The 12,474-nt window shown below is 45.0% G+C and overlaps 1 protein-coding gene across 1 annotated transcript in view; it reads left to right on the forward strand.

Moving 5' to 3' along the window:
* Positions 1 to 12,474, forward strand: part of Lars2 (leucyl-tRNA synthetase 2, mitochondrial) — an 89,625-nt gene that overhangs the window by 54,937 nt on the left and 22,214 nt on the right. Inside the window, exons 10-14 of the mRNA XM_038323847.1 lie at positions 193 to 297; positions 1,786 to 1,901; positions 4,038 to 4,321; positions 5,870 to 5,968; positions 8,183 to 8,320. Coding sequence (XP_038179775.1) covers positions 193 to 297; positions 1,786 to 1,901; positions 4,038 to 4,321; positions 5,870 to 5,968; positions 8,183 to 8,320 — 742 coding nt within the window. The remainder of the gene's footprint in view (positions 1 to 192; positions 298 to 1,785; positions 1,902 to 4,037; positions 4,322 to 5,869; positions 5,969 to 8,182; positions 8,321 to 12,474) is intronic.

Here is a 12,474-nt window from a genome sequence, read left to right on the forward strand (position 1 = left end):
GTGTGGGAGGACTAAACGTTTCTCTCATGCTTGTTTGATCTTCTGACGTCCTCTGTTGTAAATTACCTACTAATACCCTTTAAAGGACTAGCTCTGTAGCAATCAGCACGCAGCGCGGACGATATTGTGCTGCCTTTTCTCCCTTGCCTACTCTGGGGTGTGCCTGCCTGATAGGTCTGCTCTTGTTTTCAGACTGCCTCACGCCAGTGATGGCTGTGAACATGCTCACCCAGCAGGAGGTCCCCATTGTTATCATGGCCAACGCTGACTTAGAAGGTTCTCTAGATTCAAAAATAGGTATGTGACTGTTTACATGTCATCCATGCTAATAAATTATATCGGTTTAAGGGCAAAGGGTTCACTGTTCTTGCTGTCACTTCGAGTTTATCATTGATTCTGTGATTTTTTTTTTTTTGCCTCTCAGTGAAACTTTGTGTTCCTTTTTTTTTTTTAATTCTCTTTGGAGCTGATGATCAAATCTAGGGCTTCATACATTGTTAGCAAAGCAATCTACCATGAGCTGCAACCCCAGGCACTTACCTTCCATGTAATCAGTATTTAGTTAAGAACTACATATTCAAGAGCAGGGAAGTAAACACCTGAATTCCTAGCATTCAGGAGCCTGAGGTGGAACAATCACAAGTTTAAGGTTTTGTTTTAATGTATTTTATGTGTATGAGTGTTTTGCCTGCATGCATGTATGTGCACCATCTATGTGCCTTGTGCCTTTGAGGTCAGAAAAAGGAGTCAGATCTCATGGAAGTGGAGTTACAAAAGGTTGTGAGTGGGTGCTGGGAACTGAACCCAGGTCCTCTATATAAACAAATTATTTTAACTGCTAACTTGTCTCTCTAGTCTCGTATCACAAGTTTAAAGCCCATATGACATGGTAAAACACATCCTTAAAAATCAAAAGAAAGCATACAAACAACAATAAAATACCCTGCGTATTTGAAAGCTAAGTAGAGGGACAGTAAGACAGCTCAGTGTGTAAAAGTGCTTGTGGTTGTCTTCCAGATCTTCACATGTGCCTGCACATGTGCATCTACATACACTAATAATAATAAATTAATACATTTTTAATTTTTTAAATAAAGCGTATTAGGCATATCATGCCTTCCTGGTAGCTGTTGAATATTTAAAAGGCCCAGGCTCATGGGCTGTCAGTTAAATTTGAACACTTGGACGCCTGATATGGGAGCAGTACCACATTCAGAGCCTGTTTTACAGAACCAGCCACCAAAACCTGTTTCTGTGCACAGCTGAAGTCAGAACAGCAGGTTTTCCCCTCTGGGTGAGTGGTTTTCTTGTGCCCCACCTCATTTCCTCAAGAGTAAAGGCCTGTTCAGAATGTTCTGCTGCTCTCGGGGGCACAGCACAGTCTCCAGTGCTGGCTTCCAGGGCCCAGACTTGGTGGATCTTTTTAGGGTGTTAAAATGCCTGGGGCAGTCAGCACCAGGAAGCCACTGAGAAGTTTCAAGAAGTTCCTCTCACACCTGTAACAAAAAGTTTCAGTAGAATATGTGGTAGATTTTTAGGCTTGCAACTATGTTTTTAAGAATTAAAAGAAAAGGAAAAAACAGTCAAAGACCTAAAGGAAATAATCCCAACATGGTGAACAGCTGTGCTAGGGTGTCAAACTCCCTAAGGCCGTGTCCCATTACACTGTGTGGTGAGGCTTCCTGGCTTCCTTCCAGGAAGCTAACACCATGCATCGGTCTTGCCTGATTCTTTGCTTTGAGCATTTAAGAGGAGATGATGTTTTGTGTTTTTCCCTCTGAACAGGAATCCCCAGCACCAGCTCAGAGGACACTAGGATAGCCCAAGCCCTGGGCCTGCCCTACTCTAAAGTCATTGAAACTTCACCAGATGGCACAGAGAGACTGAGTGGATCTGCTGAGGTTGGTGCCCCTGGCCTGTGCCTGAGAACTCACTAGTGAATCGAGACCCTGAGACTGGTGTGAAGACACACTCTTACCGTCACATCGAGGCTGTCCTTTCTCTCTCTCTTACCCCAGCAGCCTTGCAGCCTTGCTTGATTTCTCAGGAAAAAAAGACTGTTCTTCAACACCTAGAAGTTTTTTAGCTTGAAATCTAATCCAACGCTAGAACAACTTCATTTGAGAATCTTGCTTGAGAATGACCTTTGCAGAGAATCTTTGGCTTCTTGAAGAGGTGATTGGTGGTGACTCTTCCTCCTGGGGAAGATGATGGCCTGCTCCAGATTACCTGCTGTTTCCACAGAAAGTTTATCTCACTCACGGAAAGGAACACAGCTCAGAGTTGTGTTGGCAGAGTCAAGGCTATCTCTTGTTTGATTTGGTACAAATGGTAGGATGTGAGCCCCACCTGTGCTGAACTGAACTGGAAGAGTGTGGTGGAAGAGGCAGTTTTTGGGGTGGGAGGCTAAAGTGGGAAGTGGCTCAGGTGAGTCTCACACTTGAGCATATAGATCAGCATCATGCTGGCCCTGTTAAAACCCTGACTAGCAATACATATCCAGAGATCCTGTCTTTCCAAGAGTTTCTGTTTCCAGAAAATTTGCATGGTGCTGGTAGTGGTGCTGGTGGTGCTGCTGGTAGTGGTGCTACTGGTGCTACTGGTGGTGGTGCTGGACCAGAGACCACTGTTGAGAATCACTGGCTTAGAGCCTTGATACTAAAAGTCTGGTCCCTAGATCAGCATGGCATCCATGTTAGGAATGTGGACTGTCAACCTTACCCTAGTCACACAGGACCCCTGGAGGGCACTGACTCTTTGCTGAATACTCAGCCAACTTCTGTCAATGAGGGGTGGAGGGAAAACTGTTTTCTTCATGAGCTTCTGGAGCAGAGGACAGTGGCACATGAGAAGACAAGCTTTGAGGAGAGCTTCGCACCACATCTACATGATGTCAGTAGCACAGACTAGGAACTTTCTCCCCCAGAGCATAGCCACCACTATACAATAAACTCTTGGAGAAAACTCTTCACCTCAGTGGTAAGAGGGGTTACTTTAGTAAACATGGCTGAGTGCTCTTATTATGACATGTCTTGTGATTGTGAGCTCCTTGAGATCACGAGCAGATTACATTGATCTTTGTCCTCTGAGGCCTGGCATACAACAGGACTGATCCCAGGTGCCCACATTCGGAATGTCAGCCAGTCTTATGGCTCACTTCATCCAATTAGTTCAGCCTCTGGAGAACATCAGCGAAGAGAGACCTCTGCCTTTGAACTGGTAGTGTTCAGCCCTGTTGTGTGAAATCGGAGTATTAAATGCAGAGGATGGGTTGTCTCTTCAGGCTGAGCAGATGTGGCCCCCCTGCTTGCTTTAAGACACTGAATTTTTCTTCTCTGAATATTTTCCTCTTAGGGAAGAGTCGTTAAAGATACACATTGTACAGCTCCTCACTGGTAGTTAAGACACTGGTAGTAATTCTCTCTTCAGGTATTACAGGGCATGGCAGAAAGGGAGGGCCACAGACCCAGGGTCAGCTGCCCACCTCACGCAGTGGGCACAGTGCCCATGGCCAATATTGCTTCTCAAGGCTACTGGAAAATCTTCAGAATTTTGAAAATAGAGCTGGAGAAATGGTTCAACAGTTGAGAATACTGTTCTTCCAGAGGACCGGTTCATGTGTCCACTCAGCACCCAAATGGCAGCTCACAGCCTTCTGTAACTCTAGTTCCAGGAATCTGTACCCTTCTTCTGATCTCCATGTGCACCAGGCACAAATGTGATGCACAGGCATACATGAAGATAAAACACTCATACACATAAAATAGATACATTTTTAATTGGAAACAAAAACCTTGAACTTTCAGGATCAAAAAATCTTACTTGTTTTCCTAGCAGTGCAATTGCAAAATGTGATTTTTAATGTTAGCTTAAAAAGGAAAGGACCTATAGAATGATAAATGAGTCCAGGGTTCAGGGGAGTGCCCATGTGGCCCTGTGCAGAACCAGACCCTTGTGATAGTCACATATTGATGCAGTGTTCCGGGGTGCTGAGCAGAGGCAGAGATTTTCAGACAGCTGACTCTCCTCTCTTCCAGTTCACAGGTATGACCCGGCAGGATGCCTTCCTAGCCCTGACCCAGAAGGCCCGTGGGATGAGGGTGGGCGGAGACGTCACGAGTGACAAACTGAGAGACTGGCTGATCTCACGACAGCGCTACTGGGGCACGCCGATCCCCATTGTCCACTGCCCCGCCTGTGGCCCTGTGCCTGTGCCATTGCAAGACTTGCCTGTGACTTTGCCCAGTATCACATCTTTCTCTGGCAAAGGAGGCTCCCCACTGGCCTCAGCTTTGGAGTGGGTGAACTGCCCCTGCCCAAGGTGAGGAGCCACAGCCAGCACCCTGGGTACCTCTTCTCACTGGGTGCTAAATGCTGCCTTCTTTACCGCCTCAAAGGAATATCAAAGGAATTTTGGAACCTTTGAGACAACAGTCTAGAACCTGACCTACCCTCCAAACAGTCTAGAACCTGACCTACCCTCCAAACAGTCTAGAACCTGACCTACCCTCCAAACAGTCTAGAACCTGACCTACCCTCCGCAGAGGGCCCTGGAACACTGACACTGCTCCAGTGGAGGGAAAGACTGTAGGTTCTCATGATATTGCACTGTCTGCCATTTCTATTCCACAGAACTTCCTTGAAGCGAGAAAGGCTATTTCTCTCCTGTTAGGGTTTCCCAGTACAGACCCTGTGATAGCCATGGAAGTCTTAGCACCAATCATGGAGTACAGGAAAGACAGCCAGTGCGTCATTCTTAACATCACTGAAACACCAGCTTTCTTTCCTTTCTCATTTTGAAGTGGGATTGGATTTTCCCGAGACCAGTAGAATGACTTCTGGTATGATTTTCATGATGCTGTTATCAGCTGACCATTTCTTTTTTGTCTTTCCCTTTGTGAAGGAATATTCACATTCAGTACCACACTGCAGCCTTGTGTGGTAATATGGCTTCTTGACAGGACCACAGAATTTCTGGAGGGCAGAGCCCAGGCCTCAGAATTGACTTCACTCTCTGAGTGAATTGGGTGAGCGTCCAGAAGTGTGAGCAACCAGGCCAGTGCAATTGAGCAGACAGCACAGAGATATAGACAGCAGCCTTGGGTCCCGCAGCTGAGGATTCTTTATATATTTCCTGTTGAGTTCTAAGACCCTGGGCCTGTTTCTTTGGAACCTCATTCCTCTCCTGCACAGTAGGGTTTGGGGTATTCTGTCTCATGAGTCCCTGGTATTCTGGCAGCCTGATGAGATAGTATCTGTGACACCTTTGGCCTAGTTCTACTGCACCCAGATCAACCTGGTGACATTGTGCCCATCATCAGCCCAAACACTTCCTCCTTACCATTGAGGGTTTGGTATTGGTGGTAACACCCAGTTGTCTTCAAGCCCAAGGAGACATTAGTGGACGTGAGCATGGTGAGTGCTAACCAGATGTGATTGTTTCTGGGTAGCATTTCTGCAGGTTGGGCAAAGAAGAGAAGGTACCTTTATCTTCTTCCCAAACTAGTGTCTGTGGTCAAATATAAGATACAATCCAAATAAATTCCTGGCTTTAATTTAGAGAATCACTGTGGAGATGGGCACCCCTCTCTGGGGGCACACAGGACTTGTCTGACAATTCCTGCCATAGGGACCCTTTCTTTTCATTTTTAAATTGAAAATTTAAAGTACTCAAGCTCTTAATGAATGGAAGGTTTCTCTGTTCCTCTTGGGGGACTCCTTCTCCCTCTCCCAGTTCTCCAAAGCACACCTCACTCAACCTTAGGCTGCTTGAAGGGAAATATTTGGAGGCCTAACACCTCAGAAGTACAGCTGGTGGGAAACTGCACTGAATTCTAGAAAAAACCAGTTGATAAATTTCTTTTCTCAGGTGTAAGGGATCCGCCAGGAGAGAGACGGACACCATGGACACTTTTGTGGACTCTGCGTGGTACTACTTCAGATACACTGACCCCCACAACACTCACAGGTAATGTCCCTGCTGTGTGACAGGTAACACTGCATCCTCCATGAAGCAAAACCATGATGGAATTAGATATGCAAGCGAGGTGCTAGGGACATGCCTGGGAGGATAGAGAGAGAGGAGCTGAGCTGGCAGAGGAAACACCCACATCGTGTGTATGTGTATCTGGTACCCAGAGACAGTAGAAAGAGGAGAATTCAGAGAAGCCCTGGACCACAGCAAAGCTCCAGATGCCTCAGGAAGACCTGTGCAAAGAATGCCAAGTGCGCATATCCATTCAGAACATAAGGTGGGCAGATGTACTTTTGTACTGATGCTGGATATCAGGGGCTGGACCAGAGTAGTTCCACAGACACAGTGGTAGATATTATCGGTCAGATGTGCACCTCATGCCAGACTCTTAGCTTGGGGAAGCTCAGGGACAGAGAGCCTTTACCTAGCTTGGAAAAAGCCTGGGATTCCATCCCTAACACCAGAGGTGAAGGCTTTTTTTCAACTGAGTATGTTAAATTATTATTATTTTGGATTGTTCAATCTAGTAAATCCCAACTATAATACAAATCGAAAAGACAGCTAGAGGAAGATGTGAACACACCGCACTTAGGGATTGTAGGGATGTCTGGTTATGAACTCAAGGAGACAACTAGAAATCATTAACAAATCTAAACATTTTTAAATGAAGAAAAGTTGAAGCCAAAGTATTGGCACATGTGTATAATCCCGGAATTCAGGAGGCAGACACAAGAAAATCAAGAGTTCAGGGGCCATCCTGGGCTGCCCAAGACTCTATGTCAAAAAAAAAAAAAAAAAAAAAAAAAAAGAGTAGAATGTAGACTTCAACGTGACTAGGTTGGCCAGATGTGGTGATGTCCGTAGGCCAAAGTTTCTGTCCTGCCAGCAGCTCCCAAATAACCACACTGAGGCTTACGTTAATTACAAATGCTCAGCCAAAGCTCAGGCTTGTTACCAGCTCACTCTCACATTTATGGTAACCCATGTGTCTTATATGTGCTTCACCGTGTGTCGTGGTACCTCTTCTCAGTACGGCGTGCCCATCTTGGTTCTCTTTGCATCTGTTGGACATTCCCCTCATCCCTCCCTTCCTCCTCCCAGCATTTTCAGTTTGACTTTCCCACCTAACCTTATCTTGTTCAGCTATTGACCAGTCAGCTTCTTTCTTATTTTTGATTTTGTGAATGCTGTCACAGTAGTAACGGCAAAAGAGACCTATACTAACTGCCACTGGAAGTTAATGTTTCCCGTCTCAGAGCTAGCCAGCCAAGGACATGCCAGGGGAAAAGTTCTTTGCAGCACTGGGGAGAAAACTCTGAAATTTTGAAACCAGCGAGCATAGATCCTCCAAAGCAAAAGTTCCCTCAGTTGACTTCAACAGAGAGGTCTATTCCCAGCCACGGTGACTCTTTCCCGAGGCAGCAGCCAGCAAATAGAGGACCTCTGTGTACTCTAGGAGTAGGAGGAAGTTTGACCTTTGGTAAAACCATGTTGGTCAAGACGTAGTAGATGAGGATCTTACTGGGATATTTTATGACGGGACCTTTATAAATTTTATTCCATATTTAAACTCTTGCTGGCTATTTCAAAGCACTTTTAAAAATCAGACCAAATTTCTGTTTTAAAGTGAATATTTACTACCATGCTAGTTTCTGTTGTAAGTGCTGCTATTGCCCTCTGTTGGTGAGAACTAAACATTTCTATTGTCTAATCATAATAAAAATTAAAGATCACCATTCAGACAAACATCCTGTGGCGATGCCTTGTTGCTGGTATTGTTTTCTTTTGTTCTTGTTCTATACAAAAATTACTGGTTTGTTTTGTTTGTTTGTTTGTTTTTTGGGTTTGGGTTTCTCTGGGTGGCCGTGGTTGTCCAGAAACTCACACTCTGTAGGTCAGACTGGCCTGAGTGCTGGGATTAAAGGCGTGCACCACCAGCAGCAGCTCAAAAACTACATTTGTATTACATTTATTTGTTGTGTTGTGAATGTGCGTGTGCCTCGAACCATATAACGAGTTTAGCGAATGACTCGTGGATCTAGGCAACAATGGTTCTTTTCTCACTTTTGTATGTGTTTTTCTCTTATTAGAAGAGAGTCACTTTTTTCTGACAGTAATTCTTTTGAAGGCACATGCATATTACAAAAGGTCTAATTTATGCGGCTGTGTCACAGAAGGTTGTAAAACACCCGTTTATCTTTCTCCTAGTCCTTTCAGCCCAGCACTGGCAGACTTCTGGATGCCTGTGGATTTGTATGTCGGAGGAAAAGAGCATGCTGTCATGCACTTGTTCTATGCAAGATTCTTCAGTCATTTTTGCCATGACCAACAGATGGTAAAGCACAGGTGAGCATTTGTTGGTTTTTTTTTAAACTTTCTTTTTATTTATTCTTTGTGTCTTTCACATCATGCATCTCAATCCCATTCATTTCCCATCCCTGCGTATCCACCTTCTGCCCTTGCAACACCCACCATGAATAAAATTTAAGAGAAAAAATAAAAGGGTGGAAAAATCTCACCACGGAAGCTGTAGTGTGACATAGTGAGTCACACAGTAAACATTTTTGTCCATATAATATATCTTTACTTGTAGTGTTCTTTTCAAAGAGTCATGGGTCTGGCTAAGGCCTCTGTTTCTGCTACTCTATAAATGCTGGACCCTCACTGAAGCTTCTCTTGATTATCCTGCTGTTGCCCTGTGTTGTGGAGATCCAGCATCTTTGGGTCTGCAGGATCACAAATGGGGTGGAAATTGGGGCTCTGGACCTGGGTAGCTGCAGGGTTGGTCAGCCCGCCAGCTCTCCATTGTCCTTACCACCGGGGTGAACTCTCCTGCATTGCCCTGGCAAGTTCACCCCTTGAAGCAATGAGCAAAGGGTGGGACCTGTTCTCCCGCTTAGGATCAGCTCTCCCCTACCTACACCAACAGGATTAGTTCCCGGGCATGGCGTAGGGGCCACTCTCCCAAGTGCTGCAGCAGATGAGGGGCAGGACCAGCTCTCCTGCTCTTATGACCTCAGGGCCAGCTTTCCCACCTGCCTGGGGTGATGGGGGGATGCAGGACATGGGACACCGGGCATTTCCCTCCCAGCCATGCTGCCATATAACAGGTGAGTAATGGGGACAGCTCTTCCATGCTCACAGCACCAGGGCTGGCTCACCTGTACTTTTGCCGGTGGGGTTGACTCTGTTGCACTGCCCATGCAAGGTGCAAGGTCTGCACAGGTGAACATCTGTAGCACTTTGAAAAAGAATTCTGTTCACAAGCAGCAACTAGAAGCAAGTAACTATTCTGAATCAAAGTAAATTTGTGAATAAAAACATTCTGCTTCTCCGATATACTTTATAAACCATCATAGGCCTTTACAATGTGAGGTCCATTTACACAAAACTCTTATTAATCATTTGTGTTAGGTTTCAGACCTGGGACAAATGGCTGAGGAACATATCAAAGCGGACCTTGCTGCCCGGTTCTTCCTGCAGTCCGTCAGCCCTACCTGTTACAGAACCTTCTTAGGTGGCATTGCCCCTCACAACTCTCCAGCCCGGGGACTGGCTTGCTTTTCCCTGTACAATCTGACCATTTGGTTACCCACTCTCCTATTGTATCTTTGGGCCTCTTGGCTCCTGCACCTGGTTCCCTTTCTCCCTTCCCTTTTCTCACACGGCACAGCTCAGTCTGGTCATGTCTACTCTGGACTCTCCTGGATGTCTCTGCCCCTGGCTGTGCCCTCCCATGTGTCTGTAATAAACTTTCTCCTCCACCTTCCCAGGAGCAGGTCATGTCCCTTTCCTTTCTTATTTCCTTTTGTCATTCAGTTTGGTGTGGAATGGTTTGGGCTTGCATGAGATCCAGCTTTCAGTGCATCCGACTCTTACGTGTGAAGGAAAGAGGACTCTTGTGCTGCTCTATGGTTTTGTAGTATCTCACACATTTGTCACTGTGCAAGTTGTGCTTCTAAGCTTGGCTGAACCCTTCCCTGATGTGTCACCCTGATACTTGTGTATCAGAGCAGAAGATAGCATTAAAAATCCACTGATTTTTTTTTTCTTCCCGTTGACCTATATTGTGTTCCTCATAGCATTCAAAAGACATATGAAAGGGTGGCATACTTTGTGGTCCTAGAACACAGGAGGCAAAGGCAGGAAGATGTCGCAAGCTTGAGAGCAGCTGTGACTGCATGTGAGTTTTAGGTCATATAGAGACTATCTCAGGTATATGTGCATGCTTTTCCTCTGTGAAATATGTTTAATATATTATACAATACATTTGGGAATCTGAGGCAAGGAGATCATGATCTGAGGCCAGCCTGGGCTACATAGACAGACCCTTTCTCTAAATACCAAAGAATAAAAAGTAAAAATGAATATGCATGCTTCCAAGGTCACTGGGAAGTAGAATGTTGTATCACTGACACCTTGGTGCACACAAGAAGCCCCTTTCCCACCATCCCTCCCCCAGATAACTCCGTAGAATATTTTTAATTACTTTCTTTATGAATGTATCACTCTGACTTCACTCTATTATTATTGTCTGTGTATGATGTGGGGGTGCCTGCGTCACAGTATGCAGAGGTCAGATGCCCACTCCGTGGAACCAGTTCTCTCCTCCCACCTTTAAGTCATGAGGCTTGTATGGGAAGCGTAACAAGATCAACTTATTGTAGATTCTCAGGAAAGTTTTTTTCCTTATATCACCATGGTCAAAGAGGAGAAATCTAATGACTTTCCTATGCTAACCAACCGTGAACTGCTCCCTAATACTCGTGTGGCTCCTTCTGTACCAGAGGGTTTTGGTCTCCAGATCTCCTGTCTTTGTGCCCCCTGCTCTGCTCAGAAGTCATGCTTACTCGGGCCCCATAGGTGCCTCAGAGTAGAACCAGCTGAATTAAATGTACTTTCTGAGTGTTTGGGGGCTTGAGAGGAGGTTTGGGTTTTTTGCTGTTTCTTTATTCATTTTGGTTTTGCCAGCTCAACGGCACATTTTAAGCAGTGCATTTTATGCCCGGTCTGACCTTTGCGCTTGCTTTTCTGTTAGGACAATAGTTTAGACTCTCTGTGTGTGCACTACTGACAGGATGATCCCAGGCCATCCTGTTGAACACTTGCTAGCAGTACAGGAAGTGTACCTCTCCCTCCCATCCCCCATCTTCCATCCGTTTCCTGGGCTTTTGTTTCTTTTCATATTCCAGAACAAAAATATTCTGTTTGTCTTCTCCTTTTATGTGTGTCTTTAATGGTCCGCTTTTTAGAAAGAGGGAAAGATTGTCTGTGTTTAAACTTACTTTGTAATTAGAAGATGACCTTAAGCTGGTCCTTTTGCCTCCATCTCCCAAGTGCTGGGATTACAGGCATGTACCACAGTGCCCAGCCTGACCCCTCATTTGTAAATATTACATATATTACATGTGTCTTTTGATTTAATGGAATATTTTGATATTTTTCCCCTCATCGGAGCATACATATTTCTCATTCTTTTTTAATTTCTGCATAACATATTATAATTATTAAAGCATTCATTCATTTTTCTAATTTATTATTATTATTAGCATCTTTGTCGTTTGGTTTGTTTAAGGCAGGGTTTCTTTGTGTAGCTCTGGCTGTCCTAGAACTCAACTCTGTAGCCCAGGATAGCCTTGAACTCAGAGATCCATCTGCCTCTGCCTCCTGAGTGCTGGGAGTAAAGGTGTGACCACCACAGCTGGCAAGGGAAAGTGTTTCATGAGCATTGGTCCTAACACTGAAATCTTGGGTCAACAGCTATATATGTATTTTCTCTTTTCTAACTTTTTACCTGGGAGTGCTGGCACTGGCAGCACTTGGAGCAGAGGCCGGCGAATCATGGAGCTCTAGGCTATCCAGACCTGTGTAATGAGAACCTATTTAAACTGCTTTATGTTCCAGGGCTGCCCTTGCCACCTCAGGCTCGGTGGCAAGTGTCTTCTCCCACTGAGCCATCTTCTCTGTCCCGATTTTAAAATCTTTTAGGGATAAAACTGTATGACTTATGCACATGCCTGGAATACTTCTACTTGGAGGGTAAAGGCAGGAGGATCAGCCCTGCTCAAACAAAAGATTATTTATCTGTAACTTTCAGCTTATCTGTAAAGCAGACAGAAATTCAGCTTCATCAGCATGAGGGTGCTGGAAGCTCTGCCCTTCACCCACTCTGCCAGCTCCGGGGTCTGAACTCTACCATACGAAAAATGTGCTGGGTATAACTGGGCACTGAAACTGCTTTCTGCTTCTTACCCCAGAGACCTTGATGTCTCTGGGTGAAAAACACCTGATCTGCATCAGGACTCTAAGCCACCACTGTCGCTGGGCCCTATTAGACAATTAGTTAAAATGCTTGTGGTTCCAGTTATACAACTTGATCTACTTTGCATTTTGTATCTGTGAAAACAGATTTGCCAGCTGTGACTTGTGTCCTGTTACTGTCACAGTCTCACGGAAATTTTGTGTATGTGTTTTTATTTTTGTTTTTGTTTTAAACTCAC

This window comes from Arvicola amphibius, chromosome 3 (assembly GCF_903992535.2).
Source record: "Arvicola amphibius chromosome 3, mArvAmp1.2, whole genome shotgun sequence".
Taxonomy (NCBI): domain Eukaryota; kingdom Metazoa; phylum Chordata; class Mammalia; order Rodentia; family Cricetidae; genus Arvicola; species Arvicola amphibius.